The 27,497-nt window shown below is 35.7% G+C and overlaps 1 protein-coding gene across 1 annotated transcript in view; it reads right to left on the bottom strand.

Moving 5' to 3' along the window:
* The window catches only part of LOC121322539 (inactive N-acetylated-alpha-linked acidic dipeptidase-like protein 2), a 300,815-nt gene that overhangs the window by 44,540 nt on the left and 228,778 nt on the right, over window positions 1–27,497 (bottom strand). The window contains exon 10 of the mRNA XM_041262641.1: window positions 14,100–14,246. Coding sequence (XP_041118575.1) covers window positions 14,100–14,246 — 147 coding nt within the window. The remainder of the gene's footprint in view (window positions 1–14,099; window positions 14,247–27,497) is intronic.

Here is a 27,497-nt window from a genome sequence, read left to right as displayed (position 1 = left end):
AGCTGCATAAGGCAGTAAACAGACTCAGTGTTAGATAACTCCTTAACAAAATCCAAACTGAATATGCTAATTAAACTATATATTATAAAAAATAAAAAAAACAAACATAGCAGATACAAACAAATTTTCACACCACTCATAGTCCAAGTGGCTAGCAAGCCCAGCTTTAACCTGTCTTGGGGTAAATATTAGCTTGAATCTTAGCTTGAATCTTTTAACAAAAAAAGGTTAAAATCCTTCCTGCCAAACACACGTGCAAGTGTGTGCTACTGTTAATTTGTTTTGGCAGTTGGCTCTGCCAATTGTAAATTGGTGCCAGCTGCCTATGTCTGGTTCTGTGGGGAATATAAACCCCACAGCCAAATCACTCGGGACTGCTGAGGAGAAGGAAGCTGTGTGTGCCCTATGTCGAAGGTGTGTGCCCTGTTTCTGAGCAATTATAAGTGTGAGTACAGTGTGTAAACTGTGTTTATGTCTACTGGTAAATGGCTTAGTTGTCTGGTATGTTAGTTAGGTTAACCACTGTTTAGTTAGTGCTCCGTTTTTTATTCTATTAAAAGAGCGCTAAACCTTCAATTCCTGTGTCGGGTCTAAGTTTTTAAAGCGATGAACGAACGAGTGAAGTGCAGCTTTGTTACAATATTCAAGATTGCTCAAGCACAGATATTTGTATAGAAGTCAACTGTTGCATAGTCTGGTTTTGTAGATCCCCTCAAGAGTAAGGGGAAAGAAAACTGGCACATGAAATTTAAAAAACCCACAGCCAAGATCGCTGGGAAAACCATTGCTATGCCACAACAATGTCTCTTAAAGTGAGAAAACTACACCTAAAACTGTGGAGCACCTCATATATGAAGCCCTCACGCTGTTAAGATGAAACATAATTGCACATCACCACAGCTGAGGAACTGTCTCTTATTTATCACTTTCATTATGAATATTCATTTCTAATTAGAACAAATGATCAGAAGACAGCGGAGAGTGGAAGCAGTTAGCAAAAAATATTATGAGTGAGGCTGGAGCAGCTGTTGCTGCAGGCAGCTATCACTAATTTAATCAGACAGGGTGCTGAAGATACAAACCTTGTGAAATAAGTACTTCACAATGGTAAAGAAATACATATGGATTTAATTGTCAATTGACAAAAGAAATATGTTTTTAAAACAGCAGCGTTTCATAGAAAACCCTAATATTACCCTCACTCTGTCATTCCATGATCTGCCACGATACTGACAGCCACTGAGCTTTTACTTCAGTGTACATTTCCACCAGTTTCGTTCATAAAAAGCAAGACATGAAATAGAAATAACGATGGTAGTGAGTTACATATTTAAAGTGCTGTAAAAATGTGCTTTAAACTGCAACAAGACTTAGTTGATCAGGTCCAATGTGTCAATTTGATAACATGATCAATTACGCAACACAAAAAAAACCCCAACATATTCCTATATCTACTTTTTGCAACATCTTTGGGGCAAGTGCTTTCTGTGTTAACGTACTGTACAAGCACAGATAAGCAGTTTGTATAAACAATAAACAATTCTGTATTTTTGTCATAGCCATAGACTTTAAATAAGTGAGTTCCCTCTTTAGGACCCATCATTTCAGTTGAGCATTAGACATGATGTTTTTATTTTCACTTGTAGATATTTTTTAAAAGTTATTTCAATACACATCACATACATTAAGTTTAAAACAGAGTGCTAACACAATAAGGTGCTTTTTTTTCTCCAATTGTTACAAATACATTTTTAAAAATATAGTAACAGCCTATTACAAACGGTGTGTCAGTGTGTTTTTAGTATTGTCTTGTTTGTGTGTTCCTGTTTTTGAGTTTCTGTTTGTGTATTAAAATAGTGCTTACACACCTAACTGCAGCTTTCCCAACTGAGTCTCCTTTCTGACGCTACCCTGCTACAGGCAGATTCATACAGGTACATTTCATGATGAAAAAGTAATGCCATTAGTATATAAGCATGTTTTATGGTGTATTCCCTTGGTGCTGCAAATAGATTCAAGTTCAGCAGATTAGTCAAGCAGCAGAGGTGTAGTAGATGGTATGTGGGCACATTATTTGATATTCAAAAGAGAACAGACATAATTGTATTGCATTCATTATTTGCCCTTACTGAATAAGCAAGTACATGATAAGTCTATTTCATCAAAGGATGTTTTCCCAGCTGGGAAGAAATCAGCAACTTGCTTGCAATCATTGACTCTTTCATTGATTCAAATGAATCTGCATGAAACCAAAAAGGAATACATGATTTCATCAGCAGAAATCAAGGCTAAGGGGAAGGTCACATGGCCTGACCATTAGGGTAAAACCGGAGTGAAGCAACTTTTTCTTTCTGCATATTTCAAATCAATGTGTACAAAGCACAGATCATTATATTTATTGTAGTTTGGTTGATTTTTATTTTATATTTTCTAATTCTATTTTTATAGGAGGAACTTGCTTTATATGTAATGTACACTTCTCACCCGTAGAAGAGACCAGTGATGTGCCTAATATGTTTATACTCCACTGACTACTCACTAAACCATGTGCCAGACATAGTCCCAACACAATCATGTCCACTTCCATGCTAAATCCAGAGTAACCAAAAAAACAAAAAAAACAAACCCAATCACAGAACACAAACATGGACTAATTTGACAGAGGAACCCTCCCCATTATGAACGTGACAGGAGCTCCTAGACAGGTTGATGTATTCCTGAACCTACCAATACTGACAAGTCTGTTCCCTGTTGAGCACTAGCTGCAGTTGTGCTGCTCATTCACATGACTGTTACCCCCCACCCCCCACCCCTCCTGCATTTTGGGGGGGATTTCTAACCATTTTCATGGTTCTCATTCATTATCATGTGGGGGTATGCAATCCAGACTGGATGAAGTGTGCCATGTGCATTTACACTCCAGAGACTGTTCATCTTCATAAGAACACTGGATTTTATTTGTACCACTGTTGCGACTTTTACAGCAGAGGGTTGAGAATGTAAAGAACATTGCAGTTGATTAACTAGAATAGCTTTGTGAGGCTTGGCTAATTACTTTCATGCATTGGACCTATTGCACAGACTTGCACTAAGTGGTTTGTGATTGATTGTGCCCAATGAAATTCAACTAGTTCCACCGATGTAAAAAAAAAAAAAAAAAAAAGAAAGAATAATTGATAAACGCTAGAACTTATCAATACAGAGTATTGTTGCTTTTTTTTTCAAGTACCTGAAAGGTATAGCAAAGAAACCTTGGAACAAATGTTTTCTGGTAGCAGCTTCATGTATGAAAAGCCCAGCATTCATTAAGACCCCGTTCCTTGGTAATAAACCTTCAGCTGTGTAACCTTGTCTTGAGTGGGAAGCCGTCTGTCACATGTCACACACAGCGTAGACAACAGAACTAACGAAGGCAAGGAGCTGTTTACAGATGCTATTTATATGACCCACACTGGGGCAGCGGGGATGTGGTTCAGTTGCAGGTAGTTTAATTTATCATTGGTGGGGCTATTTCATCCTACCACTACAGCATAGACTAACTTCCGAGGTATTAGCACCTGAGATTGACACTCACTTTACTGCAGTTTTTGGGACAATGTGTGAAACAGCAACCACAATTAACTGACCATTGCTATGTTTTCGGTTACTAAACTAAATTACTTGAGCCTTTATTTCACTGTGTTTATGTATCTATTGTATTTCTTAAAAGTGTACATTACTTCTTACTCCAGGAGTTTATGTAAAAGATTTTCTATGCCACTGGCTTTAAAGGCACTTCAAATTCTCTTCTTGTCCAGATGTTGATGTTCCAGCTGGGTTCGAAGGCACAAGCAAGTTCATGCTTCCAAAAACAAAGCAACTGTTCCATCAGTCTGATAGGCTGATCTTTGACCTATCCCCCACAGTGGCCAGCATGGGCCCAGCGACATTGAGATAAAGTGTTGTAGCTAGGACTTTTATTTATATTCTACTTGGTAAGGAGGTAAAGGCTGTATGAGCAAATACACAATGAACAGGACTGTACAATACGCTGATTTGTGTTTGAACCTCAGTTAGTTCAGAGTAGTGACCATCTATGGTTTTAGCAATATAATATTTAAAATAGCAATTGTAGAGATACATATTTACAGTATATTAACAGTCTAAGACAGTGTAAATCATTTTAAATCCTGTTGGATTGATAATCTAGCGTAGGCTTAATTATAGGGTGACTGCTATATTACATTTTTCAGGAATTTATAGCTTTAAGCACTTTTTATACATCCTGCTATAAAGTATAAAAACAATAACTTCTCCTGCTTGAACAAGCACCAACAAATACAGCGACAGTCTTTAACAAAATCCAAATATGATATGGGGCAAATGTGATGCTCCAAAAAACTGGCAATGTTACTTCACCTTTTATATGATACATCAGATTGTCTGGTTCCTTTCCATCAACATAAACATCTTTACATTATATTAAAAAAAAGGACCGCACTACCAGGATTTGTAATGCATTTTATCATCTTGTCTCACTGTTATACTGTAAAAGCACTGCACAAGGAATTGTCTTACAAACCTCGTTTTTACTATTTACATGTAAGAATTCCTAGTGGCTCGGTTACTGTCTTGAAAAGCAAACATTTGCATCTTTCTCTTTCGTCTAACATGGATTCATTTGGGACACAGCCAAAATACAGACTTTTCATTGAGTATAATTTATCAGGCCGGAATGCAAAGTGTGTTCCCCATAGGTCTCTCGGTTTCTGAATAGCAGAACACTAATGGGACCCTGGCTGGTGAAAAGAGCTTGCAACTTTGCATTATACCCATAAATTAGCATAAAAAAAGATTTGGCAGAAGTTTAAAGAAAATACTATAATATTAAAAGGGAAAGGCATTTAAAACTGAAAAAGTCTTGGAAACTAAAAAAAGAGGTATATGTAATGCATTATGTATCCATTGCAGACGGGGAATTAATTAATGTTACATACTATTTTACATAATGCTTCTTCAATGCTTATTTAGTGGCTAATTGTATAGTGAAAATTCTGAGTTGTAATCATTTTAAATTACTTATGGAACCACCCCTTCCCTCGTTGCAGTATCAGTGAAGAATGGGGTACATAGTACTTGTAGGAGAAAAATAAATGACTGCCGAAGCTACAGCATTGATAGACCTTGCATCGAGTAATACACCATATACTGTTCAAAATGTTATCCATCTGCCTTCAGTCATACCCACTCCCTGGGCTCTGTGGCTCTGATAATTTTGTTACACATATACTGGGCTTGTTTTTCTTTCCTGCCTATCCATTAACGTTCTCTGTGGTTTCTTGCACAGTGCTGCATTTCTGCCAGTTGAGTTCCTAATGACACATTTTGTTTCTAGCACACACAAAAAATAGCTTGTGCAAAGCCATCAATATTGAATTGTTTTTTTCCATAAAACTACATGTCTCATTTGTATCCATGATCATCGTTTCTCCCCACCTCCTCCTCTCCTTCTTTGTGTTTTTTAATATAAAACCAGGATAATTTGAAAGTCATTGACTTGCCTCTTTTGAAACAATGGCTTACTTTTGATTGCACTTCGATTGAACATTAGACTTCCAATCTCTAAATAAATTACTTCAGATCTTTTTCCATTCAGTCCCATTTTTGTGTGGACCACAAGCCCATTGGTGTTAATTAATTGATTTAACTATCAACTATCTGCAAAGGATGATGTCCTAAAACATAATGAGTTGATGGCTCATTCTAAATTGTTACATTATTCGATAGCTACTTGTCTAATTTGGGCAGCAAGTCCCAACATGATTAGTGTATGAGCTTAATTGTGTTTAGATTTTAACCCTAACATAGGTCAAGTAATACATAGTATGGAACTTTTAAAAAGTAATATTGCAGTTTTGATATGCTTGTACTATGTGTAATGAATGGGCAATGTTGTTTGATGCACTGCCATTGCAGATTCTGTTCTGTAGGTTGAAGATCTCTAACCACTAATGCATGCGCTGTAAACAGTTGTTTTGCACAGTGGTTAAGACGCTGGATTTTTTTGTTTTGGTGAAAAAAACAAAAGTTACTTGTTTTGTACATTTTGTTTCGAAATTAATTTTTTATATATATATATATATATATATATATATATATATATATATATATATATATATATATATATATTCACTGCATTGTATCTTTTGTCATTTACTCAGAAATTATTTATTTATTTTTACAGGTTTACTGTCATGTCCACTGAGCACAAGCAAATCGTTCTTCATTGCCTGGAACAACTTATCTCCTGGCCTCAGAAATATTGATAGCTTTTTTTGTTTAAACAAGCCATCCTTAATGACTAGCCTAGTTTTTTTTTTTTTTTACAACTTGATCTTATTTTCTGACGCTGTTGACTCTCTACTGTTTGTCCTTTTGTAGTATGTTTGCTGCTTCTGACAGGCTGTGACTGCGTAAGGTTCTTGCATGTCAGTAGGCACGTCTCTATAAACCCATAATAAATAATCTCTACCAGCAAATTGTGGGAGCTTGGAATCAACTCCTCAGTAATGTTGCTGAAGTTGACACTCTGGGATTTCTTCAAGAAGTTGCTTGATGAGATTCTGGGAACAATAAGCTACAAACAACCAAACAAGCAAGATGGGCCAAATGGCCTCCTCTCATTTGTAAATTTTCTTATGTTCTTATGACCAAGTTCAATACCTGGATTAATACAGTTTAATATATACACAATTCTATTGTCAGCTATAGTAAACACCGCTCTCTAAGTGCAGATACAAGGGCAGCCAAATAAGTTTAACTATGCAATAGTTTTGTCAACTGGGGACTGAACTGACATTGGCAAACACATTTATTTTCAGGGTAAGCAGGATTTTAAGTTGAATCTTTATAGAGAATGGTAATGACTTCAAACCACTGAGCCGTTTAGTCCCCTTGTCATTAATCACCTTGAAGAAATGTGCATGGCACAATCTTAACCTGGTGAGAAAATGACCCAATTGTGCTAAACTGAATTACAAATGAGACAAATATTTTTCATTTCCATGGTCACCGTACTTGTAAAAGTGAAATTAGTTTGGAAGTGTTTTATTAAGTCTAAATGAATAACAGCATACTCTAATACACCCCATCTCCTTGTTGCAAAAATGTATCTCTCTTTTGTTCTCTTTTCTCTCTCTGTTTCTTTTCATTTAAACAAATGGTAGTGGCCTTGGTAAAGGCTGTCTTTATTTACTTGTTTCCAGTTGGTCTGGTCGCAACTGCCATGGGTTTCCAGAGACACTACTACCTCTCATGCAGCCTCTCTCTAGCCTTTTCACATAATTAAACCATGTTGTCTGGTCTAAGTGCCCTACTAGTACACCTCTTTATCTCTGCATCAGTAGGTAGTGTTACAGACTATAGGCCTGAGGTGTTGGGATTGCTAATCCCAGTGCTTTTAAAGGCTTGTCTGAGGAATAGCCAAATAAAATGCTGAATCCAATGTCAATATTTTTTTAATTAATGAAAAGTTTGTTCTGTGTAATCAAATACTGCTTAATTACAGAGTCATTGTATGCAGTACAGTTTAACAAATGCACTGTTTTAAAATATCAATTCCTATATCTTTTACATGAATAATGGGGAATCATTGTACAGTGGTAGCCACAGCCAGCTACACAAATGTTGAAATATGGCACCCTCCACGGTGAAACTGAAGTCACTGTGATATGCAGTTTTGTTAACCGTTACAGGAGTTATCTGACTATAAACTGGTTCATTACAGATGACTTCTGAAACACAGTATTTTGCCACACGCTAAAGCTTGTTAATATTAAAAGCACAAAGCTTACATTGAGTTAAAGTATTTGTTATTCTGCACTGTATGATTCCGGTCACTTTAGTTGAACAGCAATCTATTTGGCTAAATGTTGCCTCATCTTATATATTAAGCTAGCTGACTAAAATCACTGTACAGATAGGAAAAGGGAAAGAATATAATGCCTTATCTCCCTTTGTATAATATAACTTACATTTCAGTACTTGTAGGTTTAAAGTAATCATACACAATCACATTGTGCTATATGGTACTGCATATGGCTAGTATCTAATAGTCACTGATGTTTTTTTGCAGGCAAAAAATGTAGCTTATGTATGTACTGTTCATTTTATTTTTGTTCATTTTACTGATGTATTTTCCCATTGTGTATATGACATTTAAATGGCCGCTGCAAGTGGCCTTTTTCGGTTTTGACAACTTATATAATGTATCTCTTTGTCAATAACAGCAGAAAAAAATGCAGAATCTACCGAAACATAAGAAAAGAAAACCTGAGACGACAGAATAAAAAAAGCACTCAAAAACAGTACATACTACAGAGACGATGACTGATACAGCACCACACTGGCAGCAAACAGCTGCCACAACAGGAGAGAAAAAATGGTGCTGTCACCAGCACTAAATTGAGCACCTAATAAGGACAACCTCAACATTTTGCCACTATAGCCTCTTGTGTCCCAATTTCTGTTAATTTTATATTTAATTTCCCTTTGAACTATAGCTACTCTAAAAATCTACTCTTAAAGACCAAGTTTTGTAGTTTAACCTTCATAGTGTTGTACATGTCGTTCTCTTGTTTTCCTATTTTGGAGAGATTCAGCCTTCTGCAGGGTTGCTTGCGCAAATCCTTCATGTATTTTCAAAGTGCTACTTGAAATAACATTTGACTTGTTTTCAAAAGTAGCAGTGAAAGGGGGCCTTTATCTGCAAAGACAGGATACTGGCTCTTTCAATTATAGCAAACAGTAATAACTAGTAGAAAACAATGTTATAATGTACACATGTCCCCAGCAGTATAGTGTTTTAAATATTTGCATATTCTGAATGAACGTTAAAAAAAAAGGTGAAGAACCAAAATAACTGATATTATCCTTGTATTTATATGGTTTCAGTCTTGCAGCTAGAGACAGGTGCAGAAAATTACATTTGAAAACTGTAATAAGAAAAACAGGCATTGCAATATTTGTAATTATTGTATAACTATTATATAACAACGGTGTTTGGTTAATAATTTAAATTAATAAACTACAAACAGAAAGGCATTGTAGTATTTACTGAATAAATGCAAAAACAAAAATAGAGCAGAGAAAAATTAATATAGAAAATGGGGGAAAAAAATAAATCTGTCAGAGAGTGTCAATTCAACCTGTGCTTTAGCTTGACATGTTGCATGCATTGAAGTCTGTCAAATGCTGTGACAGGAACAGCAATGGAAGATGCCTGATTGCTTAAAGAAATGTGATGATTGATCTTCAAGCAACCTTCACAGGAAGGTGGCTCAATGGATTACTGTATGTTTCCTTTTTTTGTTTTTTCTGTTGATGTAATCTAAATACATACGTTGAATCGGCCAGTGTGACTATGCAGAAGCTATAGACCAGTGCATGTGCAGAGGGGATGCATACTACAATCTCAAATGAAAGGCTTATTTCAGTCTGATCAATACAATTTGGCAATTAAGCATATGGAATCGCATAAGAAAAAAAAATAGATGACCCAACCGGTAACTAATGGTGGGACTCACACCAGCTAAGAAGAGCATATGTTGTTCCAATGTATCAATCCGCTAATGTAAATACAACATATGCATGGACAAGCAGTAGGTAACACCAACTTCATGTTAACACTTACAGACCTCAACATGTTAAACTAACACTTTATACAGGGGTGGCCAATCCTGGTCCTGCAGGGCCTTCTGGTTTTTGTTCTCAGTTATTTAATTCAACCAATTGTTTCTTAATTGGTCAAATATGTTTCCTATGTCTTTGGCCATTGATGATTTAAAGAGACACAGAACACCTGAAGGATTGTGGGTCTCCAGAACCAGGATTGGCCATTATTACTGTGCAAAAGTTTTAGGCAGGTGTGAAACAATGCTGTAAAGTAAGAATGCTTTCAAAAATAGACATGTTAATAGTTTATATTTATCAATTAACAAAATGCAAAGTGAGTGAACAGAAGAAAAATCTTCTACAGTTCTGCTGTGGATTTAGGCAGCCTCAGTTGCTTCTCTCTCTTCATGTATTCCCAGGCAGACTCGATGATTTTGAGATCAGGGCTCTGTGGGGGCCAGACCATCACTTCCAGGACTCCTTGTTCTTCTTTACACTGAAGGTAGTTCTTGATGACTTTCGCTGTATGTTTCACACCTGCCTAAAACTTTTGCACAGTACTGTATATATAAAAATAAAGAGGTGTGTGTATATATATATCTTTATATAGCGCCTTTCATAGTGGACCAGCATCACAAAGCGCAGGGGTAGGCTGTGACTATATGGATTCACTTACAATAAGACATTGATTTAACATCTCATCTGCAGGATGGAGCACAAGAAGGTTACATGACTTGCTCAGGGTCACACAGTGAGTCAGTCCGTAGCAGAGGCGGTATTTGAACCGGTGACCTTCTGGTTACAAGCCTTGGACTTTAACCACTGGACCACACTGCCTCCACATGTCTAATACCTAATGTGTCCTTAATCATCACTTAATATTGTTCTGCATGTACATTTGCAATACTTATTAAAAGTCACTAGCATATGTTACCTCTGAGCAAGTATGAGCAAGGTGACAATTCTGTAATAAGGCAAGTATAAAAAAATAAATAAAAAGAGTAAACAAATTGAAATGGTACAACGCCTTTCTTTAAGAATAAAAGAGAACCAGCCAATTGAAACTGAAGCATTATAATCAACCCCAAGTGATGTTAATTCACCTTTAAAAGCAAAGGACCTACTTGTTTCTAGCCCCTACACTGGCATTACGTACATAACACCATGAGCAGAGAGAGAGATGAATAATTGAGCAGGCAGAGTAATGAAATGTAAATGGTCATTATTGTTTTTACACTAGCACAACATGTATGGTTCTAGCATAATTTAAAAACTGTATAGTAGATTTGTATGATGAACAGGAGAAGGTTTTGGATGTCTTTCAGCTTGATAGCTCCATTCTGGACTTCCATGCCACTCAGCAGTACTGTGCAGTAGAGAGTTTTTACGGGTAAATGAAGGATGATTGTTTGGAATGTGTAAGCTTAGCTATAGTGAGTAAAATATTAAATTTAAAAAGTCTGCCACTAAATAAACAAATGTCCTGCACCTCAATTAACAAGCTTGTTTTCCCACTCATTTCTGCCACTGCAGAAAGGTCAAGGAACGGAGCACATTTTCACCCCCATCCCCATACCGACAAACAAACACAGAGCTACACAAATATAGTTTTTATACATGTTGGTGGTTTGAGAGATTTAAAGGAGTTTTTGGGGGGACTCAAAACTGTCTCATTTTTACTAGTCTGCCTTCTTTAGTGACTTATTACTGCGTGAGTTCTTTCCCTGCCATAACCATAGAAGGGCCTTGAGTTACAAGTGAGCTCAGCAAGAGCAATACAGAGACACAAAGATTTGCATCTGTCAGAACAGAACACTCATATTAATATTAATAATTTTCATCTTGGAGAACGAATATCTGCACACATAATGCAAATTGCAGGTACTTAAGACAGGAAACATTTGAACTGCCTGACTTGGATCGCAGAATCTGACAATTTTAATCGCCGATATAATCAGCAATCAGCATACATTGCTAAGCTTTGCACACATTGCACATTTTGGTGGATTGTGGAGAAATGCGATATCTGTCGTGGCTGGGGTTCTGTCCGTTGCGCTACCATTGCTTGCAAAGTGAGGTTTCGTACACACGACTAGTACAGTACTACCATATTGTGTGCTTTCCCTGAGTCAGGAGTACCAAAGTAACAAAAATATGCGTGGACTAGTATGTGTTTTTAAAAATAGCATTGTATTGTTTGTTTTACCAGTAATATTTTTTTATCAGCTTGGCAAAACTACTTAACAAAAATGGGCTTTATATCACCGGTACTGTCAATGTTTTCTTGTTTTTTGTGAAGTGCAATTTTTTGAACTCGTACCACAAGGTATGAAAATTGTATCTTAATTGTGTATGTTCAAAATAATGACTAATGACGGTTGTTTTATTACCCAAGGGATATGTTGACGCTTACAAAACAGGCCACAGCAGCCAACGAGTTTCACTTCATTTGAGCTGCTAATACTGTTGGCTTGTTGTATCTTTTGTTTCATTCATACCTCGCATCAAGTATCTGCTAGTTACTATACTATCACAGCGACACCTACTGTACCCTCGCATATGACTTGGCTGTCTGGTCAAAATGTACTTGCGGTCCAGATTCAGACTGTAGTCCGTATATTGGGTACCCCATTGTATATGGTAAAGACTCCCACAACAAAATAATTACAGTTTTGTAATTTGCTTTTTTGAAAATGCCAAACATACTGTCCATGCAATCTATAAACCGTAACGTTTTGTATTTCTGATACAGTATCGTGATTTTTAGTTTCTGAAACTCAATTCTGTTCAGAAATTAAAGCATAATGATACACAATTTTTGTGCTGCACCCTATAGATGGAATATTGGATGCAGGTCTATGAAAACAAGAATATGGAACAGCTGCTGAATGGAAAAAGATGTGTGCACTAGACCACAATCCTGTCATAAACACTACATTCTTCATCAGGGAACATCTGGGTTTATTTTTTTCCTTTTCATTAATACCCCTGCTGTTTTTCTATTAGAAACCTACTTTTTTTTTTTTTTTTTTTGCCAGATAAATAATAAAACAATTTACCTTCTTATTTTTCAAGACTATTTTAAAATACTCCAAAGTAAATATAATATGCTTATTTTATTGGTAGGTGTTAATGAGTGAGTTTTTTTTTCTTCATAATTTCATTACAATGAAAAACAGGGACCCTTAACACTTTCAAAATTTCAAGTCTGTATGCAGGTCCATGTAAGAGAACTTCAATAAAAAAGCTGACCAGTAATCTAATCCAATATACCTCTCTCTCTCTCTCTCTCTCTCTCTCTCTCTCTCTCTCTCTCTATATATATATATATATATATATATATATATATATATATATATATATATATATATATACACACTTCTATTTCTGCTTCAGTAGTTATCCCAATATTGCTGTTAAGCCTGGGATAATAATTTATGTTTCAGCATACAGTAAAGACAATGTAATTAGTTATTGCAGTCTTGCTGTAAAGTTACTTACTGTAGTGATGAAAGTGTGAAGCTTTCAAATGGTGTTCCATATATTTAAACACATATTCATTTCTAAAGCAACATCAGGTTTTCACCAGCCACTATCACTCATTTCTTGTGGTTAGAGATGATTACCAAAACTAGATATCCTCTCTTTTACAAAAACGTCCCACTACTAATGTACTATACAAGTCTGTAGAAAATAATTGTCTAATTGCACTGCCTAGAACTTAATTGTAGCACACAGGTAGTAAACGTTTAATGGGAATCTGATAACACAAAATTTTGGCTTGCCACTTGTGTTTCTTGTTAAATAAATGTTTGTTATATAATATTCCTGTATTGCCCATGGTAAGGTATAGTAACAAAAACTGGGGTCGTACTTATACTTCTGCATTTGTTGCATAGCAACAACAACTGAAGGCTCCAGGGAACATGGCACGGATGCAGGGACAGGCATTTAGACAGGAATGAAGTATATTTTCAGCATTTTGTTTTGCCAGCGTAAAACTACATTCTTTATAAGAGAGCTTGCTAAGCATGTCACACACTCATATTCCAGAGTAGACATACCTCCAGCATCTGTCCACTGGATTTTTAATCAATGTGTATTAAATTATAAAACCTAAAAACAAAAAAAAAAACAGGTCTAGAAGGATGTACTTAGAAGTTGGCAGGGCTAAAACAAAACAAACGTAAAAAATTGGACGTGAAGACAGTGCACAGTGCACTTATTTGACAGGGATGTTCATTGTTTTGATATCTTAATGTGTATTTTTACCATTAGAGGTCAGCAGTGCTCTTAAAAACGAGTATGTAACAAGCATTGTAGTCAAGTAATATGTGTTCACACTGGACACTAATTTATAGCCATTACTCGGCACACTCCTAGTCTAGAATTGTGTTTTTATGTTTATTCCACATAGAAGCATGCATCGGATCCAAGAACATTATTACCTCTCCTGTTTTTGTCTCCTGATATGCAAACTCTATTGTTGGAATTCCTAGTTGGTTTGCAAAGAAGTCGACATCGCCTTGTGTCTGCACAGAGCTGACGTCAGGTGGAGAGCACTTCCCTCGTCTTGTGCAATTTAAAGACAGTCTCTGAAAGAGAAGCACAACATTAGGCATGTTTCATTAGGGTGGTAGAACGAGACTGTGCATAAGGCTGTGTCTACAGTAAGTATTGTCTAATATACATTAACAAGAACGCTAATGGAAAACAAGATGTATGTGCTCAATTGAATTTTTTTTTCCGTTTCTAATAAGCACTACAGTTCTTGAGCTATCACACTTATTCACTTAACTTTGTTTCATAAACAAAACATCAAATATTTTCTGCAATACTGCACTCTACCAGACTGGATACCTGGAGGATATTATAACACACTTCATGCATTTCACTTGTTTTTTAAAGCATTATGGATGATGTATTTATTGATTACCTCTGTATTGCCTAATGGCTACATTTTATAAAAAAAAAACACACACACATAATTGAATTAGTGTTTTGTTACATTTTAAAGGATTGTTTAATGGAATCATGTAACAATTGCACGGAAGCTGCCTGAAGACACAAAATGCGCCAGCAATACAAATCAGGCCAAACCCCCCTACATGCGTTAATGAGTAGACATCCAGCAGAACAAAAATCTCAATAACTGATCGCAGCACTGGGGTTATTATCGTTGATCCATATGTGAAATATTTGCAATCCATTTTCTAAACAGATTACTGAAATTGAAAAAAAAAATCATTCAATGAGGAAAATTTTAGTTATACTTTGTTGAAGCATTGTTCCTAAGGTATACAACAGTAAGCTATATGGTAGATAACATGCATTTCATTCTTCAATTTGGAATATGCAGATATTACAAAGCAATTTTTGCAGATACCTGGTACTAAAAGCTGCAGCTTACTGTCTTGCAGCAATGTGGAAGAGACAATACCAGGAAAAAAAAAGTGGATGTGTTGTGAAATACAGTATAATAATACTGAAGCTTTCTTTCATTAAATTTAACACTTTAACTGCAGTGTGATGATAAAACCTGATAAGAAAGCCTAAAAGATGTGAAGTCGTGCAATATTCATGGCAACCACTGTCCGTGGAAGAACAACCAACATCTCCATTATACTCTATATAATTTAAAACAATGGGAGACACAAAGGGGACTGTGAGATGGAGCTGGGCACTTCTTAAAGCTGAGCTCACACAATCCAAACACTACAATTTAATGCAAATTGATGGACACACATTTATAGTAAATAATTTAGAACAATGGAAAAGCTGGAATGAATAATACAATGTGTGCTTTTGGTTTGATTTGCTTCCCACTGCTTTGCTTTAAACTTCCAGCAGACTCAATGTGTGACAGCACATGTCAATATGTAGAGAACTGTGCACGTGTATTATTTTTAAAACCTGTTTACTCCCAGAAGAGTTTGCCTTGCCTTTATAACACCAAAAAATGGCATTTATAGACTTTATTGTGGTAAATAAAACTTGAAGCAATTTAGTCCAATAGGTGTTTCACTTTATATTGTACTTATTTATTTAACAATATTTTAGACAGACACAATGTAATGTCATGTTTAAGTGAAACAAAGAAGTACAAACAAAAGTTAATATAGAAGTTTAAGACGATTTATTTATATTATTATTAGTTATAACTGAACAGAATGCATCAAACCAAGCACAATGTCAGAAACTTGTTTGAGAGCATATATATTTGCTTTGCGTTATAGTGATACTGCAATGGAGTTGGAGCCACGCTCATGCTACAGTAGTATAAACTAGTTCTGTGCAACAGTGAGCACTGTATGAGCTGTCACACCATATTTGACTGATTAATTAGAGAAGTACCATATGCGAGTTCTATGTAAGATTGGGAGAGGATAATGCATAATTCAAAGACAACTTAACTATTTAGCTCTGTCCTATATTTGCTTTTTTGATGCTGGGAGAAAGAATTCATAAGTCCTTCACTTTCACATAAAACCAGACACTCAGGCATCTGTATTCCTTGCATTGCCATAGCACTTGAGCAATGATGGCACACAATATCACATTTACAGGTTTCATGTAAACTTAGCAAGTTCAAGCATTTGTAAAGCATTGACCATGGAAGGTACGTCTTTTTACTTTTTTATATCTGCTAAGTCTTTATGCACTAAACAGCGAAGGAATTTAACATGCAATTTAATTGCAATCATTCACATAATACAAGCTGCGCACTTAAGAAAATCATTTGAATTGAATTGTCTTTGCCTCGTTTGTATCATTTCTTTAAGTAGGTTATCAGCAAGTTAATGCTTTGTTAGTGTGGCAATTATGTTATCTTTCAAATACTCCTTTAAAGGAAAAAATACCTCTGTTGTATGTTCTTGCCAAGTTTGTTCCAATTGGAACATTCTACATCATGTAAGGTCATGTGATTTTCTTTAAAATTGGTAGTATGGTTTACAGTGAGAAAAAAAAAATCAATGTTGCCTTTTTAGGATTCTTGTCCATATTTCTCCCTAATCCTCGATATAAACAGTTCACTTGCAGGTCAAGGAAATGCATTTACAAATCCAGTCTATTCCAGTTATGTATTTCTCCTGGCTTCCTTTCAAAGCCTTAGTAAGCATACACTGAGATGACCGAGACATTCTAGTCATTATAGAGCTTTGCTATAAGTAAATCATGTCAATAAATTACTGGCATGTTCATTTACTGTCTGGTTCACAGTTTGTCATTGACAAACGCACTGATATGCATCTGTCAGCAAATCATGTACTCAGTTTATTTGTTATAGAATTATCATTTTGACTGTTTATCACAATTGATGTTCTTATATCCATTTCACTGTTTATGCTTGTTACGTTTTACTGTCTGTATTTTGATTGTCCAGGTTTACTGATCAAAACCCTTTTTTTCTGTCAATGGTATAGAATCATTGTATTTAAAATGATTACGCATCCTCTAATTAGAGTGTACAGGTGGGGTTTGTGGAGAAGAAGGGTTGATTCATATTACCGTTTGTAAGAATTTCTCCAGAAATATTGCCCTGTTTATGACAAATCAAGAAGACTCTTTTTAAATACTGTAACATTAGCAAGCTATATTTGGTTGTCATTGCGGGATCTTGCTAGTGTGGATTATAATTTTTGATACCAGTAAAAGCTCCACCATAGGTGTCCAGCACCAGGCACATGAATTATATATGGACTATTTAGATGAAAAAAAATCCAGCTCTTCTCTTTGGAAGGATATTTTTTCTCCCTTTAAACCTCCTTATAATTCACACTTTCAGCTTTCAAACATATAACATATAAGCAAAAAAAGAAAAAAAAAGGAATTTAAATAAAACCTTCTATGACAACACATTTGAATTTGTATGTTTGTTTTGTTTTTACAAGACCCAATGGGCAGGATTTTCAAAAGTTCATAAATGATAACTCCAATGTGAATCAAGAAATTGGTATGCAGCATTGATTTTGGCATTTCCGTTGTGCCTATTTCATTACTATATAATTGTCCTAATGTGATTTTTGAAATTATGTTGATTAATGAAATAATGTTAATATCTTAATGAGCACTGCTTCTTGCAACTATTTCTTTTGTTTGCGTGGGAATTTAAAAGCAAATCTGTGTTAATTGTCATCATTTACCAGGAGTTAATTTGCATTTGAAAAAAAAGGATTTTAATTGGCAAAAGAGTGTATAACTCACCTTGAAACAGACATTTAACAGAACACGTCTGTGATGCCGACAATACAGAGAGTGTACAGGACCAGGGTTAATTTCATATAGATTACCTCAATAATTCAATATTTGTAGTTATGAAAATATTTTAGCCTTTTCTATACTTGTGGTTATGAATGAGATTTATTCACTTATTTTAAGAATTTGTAACCTTATGGAACGTTTGTTCTATTGCTAAAATGATACAGCGTTATTTGCACCCAGTGTAATGTTACTACCAAGAAATTATCAAAGCAACTGTAGCCTATTTTAATTCTACATAAGTACACTACATGACAGCTGACCGCTACTGCAGATTTTACAACTGAAATCTTGGCATAGAAAACGGCATATTAGATATTGCAATAAAGTTTCCTTAGGTGATTACGGATTTGCAATGTGTCTTTGGAGTTTTAGTGTAATTTTTTAAAAGCTTAATAAATATATAATGAAGTGTTGCATACAGGGTATACATGTATAATAACTAACAACTACAAACACCTATGGCACTTGAAACACACGTTTTGATAGCCTACAATCATACATACTAAAATACATGCAAATGTAGATGACATCATAAGAATAAATTCTAACTGATTTACAAGGCTGGCTTACGGTATTTTCTTTTTAAACCAAAGATTGCACAATAAAAGATTATATAGTAAGCTGTGGCAAAATATCCCCCCAAATGAGGGTAAGTGACTAATGGGGCTTAATTATTATTTTTTTTAAATCAGTGGTGTCCGATTTTTACCCACACGCCAGCTAATTGTAAATCAGCATTTTACTGGTGAAATGTTCTAAATAAATGCACATTCTGCATTACAAAATGCACTATTTTAAATTAAGTTTACAAATTATAAACAACATAGGTATTCCCATTATTTTTTTTATTTCCATGTGGCTGCTGCTCGCTGGTGGCGAATTATGCTTCCATTAATTTTTCTTCATCTCGTTAACATGCATTTTGATTAACGAGTTCCCCTTATCTAGTTGTTGAGACAGGAAATGATGTAAGTGACCTGCAACAATTAAGCTTTTTAACAAGAAATGCATTCTTTAACGACCGCATCGACTCAATTTCAAAGCATTAACGGATTGATTTAAATAACACACTTCGTTTGAAAATCACTTGCTACTAAAGCTCCCATTACTATGCCACGAGTTCGATACAATAACACTGGTTTTTAAAAATCTTGGCCAATAGATCTAAGGTACAGTGTGTGTGTGTGTGTGTGTGTGTGTGTATGTACAGGATTGCAAAATTGTGCAGGATGGCACAAAGCATTAACAACTAAAGTGTTTTCAGCCTGAAGGTGTAGCTCTTTCATAATGCAGGGTAGGCTGTTCCGCCTTTGAAACTGGAGTCATTTAGCATTTGCATGTCATAGGTACATATTTGTGGAATTAGTAATAATCATACTAATTGTTGTCTCTTACATTTGTTTGTTTTAAAACATAATGGATTTATTTATTTTTGAGACTGCACTGACAGCCCCCTGGTGGCATGTTATTTATTGTCGCTACAGTCCCATTAGCTATCTCTGAAGCTTCTTCTGGCAAAGACACTGTACATGAAGAACAATACTCTAGCAGACCTATCAAAATAGTATGAAGCACAACACAACTTAATCATCATAGACATGATATAGACATAGAAGAGAGAGCAAGTAACATAGTGCCCATCTGAAAATATTCCCTACATTACTGAATTAGGCAAGTTCAACACACACACACACACACAAATCTACTGTACACATGAAAAGGCATCACAAATCTCTACAATGTTTGGGAACCACTGACCAGACTGTATCAATAACAGTTAGAATCGTCTGCCAACAATATGTAACATTTACCCATGCAACTCACAGAAAGTGAGTCACATCTTCACAACCTCAGACTGGAGTCTAAACACAACCACAACTTAAATACACACTGGATACATGTGTCATTGTATGCACGTTGGAAAGATCATATCCTAAATATGTTTAAAATGAAAATCTAGGCCATTAAACACAACAATGTGCAAAAGAGAAATACTGACATTAGCAGTAGAATAATACAACTGCACATACTTATTATTTGCATAATGCTTTTCAGAAAGGGAAAAAACATCCAATAAAAGATACTAAAATGCAGATCTTTCATTAAGTGGCTTATACTGTAAGTACAGTAGTCTTATATTGTTTCTTATTTCTTTTGGAATTGTATTTCGTGTTTTTTTTTCCTTTAAGAAAAATACTGATTTAGAGTAAATAACTTTGCTTCATACCTCAACCGTCTATCAAAATCTTGTGTAGTGTAAAACAATATTATGTGAACCCTTTAAGAAGAGATTTTTCTTTTTTTTATAGAATCTAAATGTTCCACAATTCTATAATATGGAAGAGCTAAAATTACATTGTATTTGAGATATTTTATGACCTTTGGAAATAACATCTGCAGCAGAGAAGCTGAAAAAGCATACATCACATTTTAAAAGACTGAAACATTTAAATTAGACAGGCTGAAAAGGATATTTTTGACAGATGCGAATGAGTATTACAAATGATTACTGAACAGCTCAGTGGAGAGACCATCAAGAGCCATAGTAACATCTTACAAACAAAACATTTTGAAATCAGCAATGCAACATGCAGTCTGTAGTCTTTAGCAGTGTGCCTTTAGTTGTTTGGCAATTTTTGTCATTCAAAAAATATATTTTAAAGTAATATTCCTTTTTGTTCAAGCCTCAATCAAGAGTCTGGGTCTCAGGGCATTTTATAAATCCCTCTAATGACTGAAGGTAGCCTACAGATACTGTAGCAGCTGAGCTCATGGGTGTCCTAAAAGGTTTTCTATTTACTTTAGAATGAGTTCGTACTACATTATATTATCTTTTATTTATTGTGTTCATAGGTTTTGTTTTGGTTCTTATAGTATCTCACAATAATGAATGATACTTAAAAGTCCTTGCGAGAATTATTGGTCATATCTCAACCTCAAATAACATGCAGTACGAAAAGTTCCAATTTCCAATGCAAACCCATGCCGCAGAACAGGTAAAAATATTGTTTATAAATCTGCGTGTTATCTAAGCAGCCACAGAAAAGTTCATTTCTGCACTCATTTGGCTTCACAGCGCACAATCTAGACGGGGCTACAGAGAGCATGATACAAAAACAAAAAAAATAAAAAATAAAACCTACCATCATACAATAAAACATTCACAAACTCACTTTAATTGTGTAAAATCAATGACAATTCCTGTGTTGACCAATCAGTATTTTTGTTCACGGCACCCACAGCCATATATTGATGTGTGATTTTAGGTTACTTGGGGTGTAACAGTTTGGTTTTACATGCTGGTTAGTCACAGTCAGATATCAGTGATTGTGTACACTTGCATTGCAAAGGCAAATTGTTGGAAATCTTGAAAATTGTTCTGTTACCATTATTGTGAAAACATCAGTACACATCAATATACTGCAACCACTTGTGCAAGACAGACAGCACCAATACTGAGCTATGATGCCACCATGCATGTACTGTGTTGTATCTTCAAGATGTCTGGGTGGGATACAATGGATAAGGAATGCCCACCCATGTCCAGATACTTGCTGAAGGATTTCACAGACAATTTCCTGGGTTTAACAAATAGTTTATTGATTGTATTAGTTTTTTAAAACCAAAAACCATGGCACTGTTAACTCTACCATATGAACAAGGCGTGCTGATCCAGACCACAAGACAATGTCTGCTCGAAGGTTAGTGGTGGCAATCCCAGGTGGAAAAATAAGCCTCGCAGACAAGGTCGTCAAGACGAGTGTGCATGTGTCAGTTGGATTGTACAACTTGTGATCGATCCCGTCTAGTAGTAAGAGAGTTTGACAGACTGCAGCTCAGCAGATTTATTTTAAAGACTGCTTTGACATGTTGTTTTTTTAGGATTTCATACAATCATCTCTCTACTGCGTCTCTGCTCCAACAAAAAGCCATTAATGTAACCTTTAAGATGCATACCTTTGAATCAGAGATTATACTACATAGTTTTTTTTTTTAATTTTATATTAGATAAACAGCTGCTTCAGAAGTCCCTTTTAGTCAGCTACAGTATTTTCCCTTTGGTGTTGATAAAGCCCATGTTTTCTATCACAACTTTTCCCTTTTGGTTTACTTCCTCTGCAACAGTTAAGGAAATCCATATGCATCCCACACCAAAGTAAGAACACCCACTATTCTCCTCAACAAAGGGGACATCATACTACTCAAACAGGGCTATTAACCTCCAACATTCACATCTTACTGCACATGTGGCAAATGGTCTAATTTCTTCATTTCTTCACACAAACATTCTAGTTTCTTCCTCAGTCCTGAAACTTTTGATCAAGATCAGAACACACTTGTGTTACTGATAACCTTTCAGCATCCATGTTATCATGTCATACAAAGCATCAAATTAACAACACCTGGTAAAAATGTATACAATGAATAATCATTTCCATGACACATTCACAGATTCAGAGATTATTATTATTATTATCATTATTAGGGAGGGTTATGAAGTTACCCCTTCCTTATTACTTTTAAACAGCCTGGGCCTGGTTTGATGAAGGCCTGATTTTACATGTGTCAGCAGTCACTTGGAAAACCATGTACTCCTGTCAAACCTCTTTGACAAATGTCACATCACAACTCATACCATTCAATATGTTATAAGCAGTGCAATGAACCCTATCTCATTTCCTTAGAATATGATTCACTGACATCGAAACTTCCTGAAAAGAAATGACAATCAGGGCACACTTGTACACCTTGTGTGGGATCATTGAGATTCTCGCCATTTTTGACACTCCACTTTTGATGCAGTGAAAGTCTTTACCAGTAACAAAGAACAAGCCAGCTTCTCCTATTATAACCTAGAGGCCACCCTGGCTGCTTGCGAGGTACTGGATCAATGACCTTTTAGGGGAGGTTGGCACTAGAAAACGGCTAACTGATTGCGTTTGCACCATACATTGGGCACATTGCGCTCCAAAATCTGATTTAGAGCTAACATATTTAATGCATTATCCTGAGTATAATTAGTACATCAGAGCTGTATACAGTTTTTTTTTACCATGTCAGAAGCAATGCAAATGATCTTGGTGCGCCGGGATCCTAGCAAGGTTAAAATCTATTAAAACATATTCAGATAAGAAGCCAGCATCTGCCTGCTCCCCTGAATACAGGCTTTTGTAACCACAGTTTGTAATCACAGGCAATCTCCAACCTAATCCCCCAGTGAGCGTGCTCCAAGGGTATCTGACATGGACAAATAATTACCGTCCGTGGTCCTATAGAAAATCATGCAAGCACTTTCAGAAAGGTCACTTTCCCATAATTAACAACCTCAAGCCGTGGCCATTTTTATGTCCTTTTTGAGAAACAACACTAAAGTCAACCATAGAGGTCTGCCATCTAAATGTCATTTTAATACTTTACACTTCGGGTAGTGCAACTAAATATATTATATACCAACACACCGTATTATCTACTATTGAATATTTGATCAATTAATTAAATAATAACACTCAAAATTATCAACAAAATGATCCCAAACCAAAGGACATGCTATTTGCCAAAATGGTTGTTTTATGACTAGAAGTACAATGGAAATACTGAACACACTCTTTGATTTTTAGCCAATCATGTTGCGAATGTTTCTAGCTCTTGCCTAATGTTGCCCTGACCTTGACGCTCTGTAGCTTAGCATGCAGCCCCAACTACATCCATGCCTGAGATCTGTGATAAGTAACTGGTTTTTCATAACTCACTGCACCTGTGACCTCGGACGGATGATAAAACCACGGTTTTCGTACGATTTGTTTTTGCATAAAAAGCTGTTATGATTCTATATGCAAACCACAATCAAACCAGCTAAAACTTTCTGCTAAAGTGACGCGCTATGTGTTTGGTACCGGAACGCCTGCTAACACACCTCCTGAAGGGGGGCCAACTCTGTTCCTTGGTGAAACTAGAAGATTCCCACACCTTCTAGATGGAGTTTCACTCCCAGTGGGCAGGCATTTGCTAGGTATATTAATGCATGTGAGTGAACTCGCAGTGCCACTGCTGTTGCTGCTGCATCCTCTACTACTACTTTTTCTTTTTTTAAATCTTTGTTCCTGACTAAGACTCTTTTGAATAAACTCACCTGAAAAAATGTCAGATTTTTTTTTTAAGAAGAATTCTATGTATTAGCCTTTAAACTATACTGAACCTTACACCTAATTGTAAATAATCATGAATAAGCAACTGTTTCAAAGCAATATGATGATATGGCTGTGAAATGTATCAAATTAATTAAATATGCATTCTCTTTACAATGCTGTCTGCAATCTCACTCACACATGTCACATTTCCAACACAAATCTCTGTTCAAGGTTCATGTGCAGCACATGCACAGGAGAAGATGGACGACTGTTGACATTACATTATGTATAGAATTTGTAGCCATTTAATAGAAAACAAAAAAAAAAAAAAAGATTTGAAACTCTGACAACACACATGTTCTTTATCCGGATTGACAAGGTCCTTCTTTTTGTCTCTCACTCAGAGTGATGCAGGCGCTAAGAGAAGTCCCAGTGTGATGAATAAGAACTCTTGTAAAGAGCATTATTAAAACCTATGAATGTTATAAAAAGTAAGTGCAAAAAAGTAATGCCAGTGCAGAAATGTACAGTACAGGCAGGCTACATTACTGCAAATTGTTTCCAGCGAAGAACTCTGTGATACGCATCTGGATGATCTTGGACTGCAAACCCCGTCAGTGTTTTCTAAAAAATCCCAATCCAGCTCTATATCCGGATGCTGCTCCACATTAGCAGTGTTACAAGCGCAGCACCCACGCTTAAGTCATCGGTGTCTGTTTCAGGCAGAGCATCCTGGTTGCCAAGGTGACACAGCTGAGAATTCTTCCTCTGACATCCCCTCTGGTGTGGTCAGAGTTTCAGTTTCGGTTGTATTTCCGTCAGCACTCTCCTCCTCAACTACAGAAACCCCAGCTTTTTGGAAGCAACGTTGCACTGTTTGCTGACTGACATAATTTCAAGCACGCTTTAGACATTTTATTTACACTGAATTTTCGTGCTGATGCTCATCGCTTTTCTCTTTCCAGCCATGCTTGCTGTTGCAGTCAGGGCTGTTTTTTCAAACTGTAAACCCAACACTGCGTACAGGGATTAAATAGCCAAGGTACAGTACAGGGGTAATCGCTCAGTAACTAGGTGCAAACAGCTGACTGATCGATCTGTCAAGATTTTACTACAGTAGTGCTGCCTTTTATATTGAAATCTATGTGAATGGCAAGGTAACGAGGTGATAACAGATGATTTGTGGATTAGTAAGAGTGATTACTACAGTAAATAAGCAGTGCATTTGTTATTTAAATCTATGTCAATTGCAAATAACGAGATCCAAACAGCTTAGTTTGCCCGGAATATACGGCATGCTTAACACGATATAAACAATGCCTTTGTTATTGAAATCAACGGGAATGGCAAACATTGTCTGTCCGATATAAGCGGCTGCCCGAAATAACCCTGTAGGTTGTAAGTAGTGAATACTGTATCTGTTATTGAAAATCCCAAACTACCGTTTACTGTTTTAAAACACCCACCAAAACATGATAATTACTGGGACCATATAACCTTTAGAAGCAATTGTAGCAAAAAATACCTTTTATTGCAACCACATTTTGAAATCACAGGATGACTCACATATAAAAGTCTTGAGTTAATGAGTAACCTGTCATATCTTCTACGCTGCAGTAAAAGTACCAATTATGGACCATGATCTATTTTAGATATTATTATTAAATTTGACAAAAGCCATCTGATTGATTATATATATATATATATATATATATATATATATATATATATATATATATATATATATATATATATACAAAAATCGCTTTGAAGATAAGTTAGATATTATGGGAACTCGTGGTGGCAGATGTGCTTAGCATTCACATCAAACAATTGCTGAACTAGCACTGAAACTTTCAAAGGTTCATTGAACTTCTAAAATCAAGAAAAAATTAACTGCTGGAATAATATTGTTTATATATTTATTTCATTATTTATTTCAATAAATGTGACTTTTAAGCACAGTATTTCCTCATAACAAATAATGATACTCTATTTATTTAACAGCATTAAAAATCAAAACTCGTATTCTTTTTAAAAACTACTTGCGTAAAAAAATAAAAAAAACATTTTGCATTTCAATGGTAATACTTTTGTGAAGCGAGTGCATGCAATTTGCAATACTGGTGAATCGTACAATATGCAATAATGTTTTTTACAACAATTTTAATATACTTCTTTTAGAGATGGCAGCTAGAACTTGTTCTGGAGTGATGTGTATACTTTTCAATGACAACTGCCTCTTTAAATTGAGGCTGGAATTCTATATACATAAAAGTGTATGTAGCACATTGCATGTGCTTCCAATTTTGTGTTCATCCCTTCTAGGACTGTTTCAGCTTAACATTTTAATATCTTCAAAACACAAAGATGCCAGGATGGCGTATCCTTTGATGGGTATGTCGAAAAGGAGATGACCGTGGCTTTGTCCAGTGCCTGAAGCAAATGAATCATGGATTACAGTGCATTCCACATGAATAACTCAATACATTAAAGCATAAAATAGGGAAATGTATTAACTTGAGAATGATCATTTTACCCAATTTCTGCAGTAATGCTGCACTTCAGTTTTTGAGAGTCTGCATTTATGACATGTCTGACAGTATAACGTTTATCTTTAATATAAACGTTGCCAGGAAATGGCTGTATGTGAAGCCACTATTACACCACACTTTAAGCTGGTGCAAAGTGTGTGTTGTGTGCCTGTAGCTCTTGACTGTCCCCTGCTGTCATTCCATGCAACAAATAAAGGCATTAAATGTTACTTAGAGAATGCTGTGGGTATATTCTTGAAGTGAGAAGGTGAGCTTTGAGAATTGTCTGTCTGCGTTTTACTGAACACCCCAATAAATGTCAGTCTCATGATCGTGACAGTCTGTTTGAACTTCTACCAAAGTGAACTCTCAGCAGCTGTTGCTCAGCTAATGCAAAGCAAACATATATTTTATCATTAATTTCAAGATCCCTGTGAAGCCTTTGTCCTGATTAAAAATATCTATATTATCACTACTGTCATTCATAACATTTATACTGTAGCAACAGTGATGTCTATTTTTCCCCCTGTAGGTTAAATTTAAACACTGGTTGACAATGCGAAAGTCACTCTTTCACTGTCTTGGAATGCAGCTAAACCTCAACCTCCACACCTCCTTCTGGCATATCAGATTGATTGCAGACACTGAGAATGCCAAATATGTTTCCAAAGACAGTACTGCCTAAAGGGGTGGGATGAGACCGCTAGCTGATTTTTAAATAGGCTTCAAACTATTGCACAATGTTTTGTCTTTTTTTGCAACTTGGCATAGCATACACATTACATTTCCCAAAATCAATAATTAAACTACTTAATTTATAAAAAATACTTTATTTTCTAAGACATATGTTCATTGAAATGGTAGAGGTTTACTGAGGAATGTAGTGAAAAGTTTTATTATCCAGAATATATCAGACCAATAG

This window comes from Polyodon spathula, chromosome 11 (genome assembly GCF_017654505.1).
Source record: "Polyodon spathula isolate WHYD16114869_AA chromosome 11, ASM1765450v1, whole genome shotgun sequence".
Taxonomy (NCBI): domain Eukaryota; kingdom Metazoa; phylum Chordata; class Actinopteri; order Acipenseriformes; family Polyodontidae; genus Polyodon; species Polyodon spathula.
The sequence above is the reverse complement of the archived record's forward strand: the minus strand, read 5'-3'. Positions and strand labels throughout refer to the sequence as shown.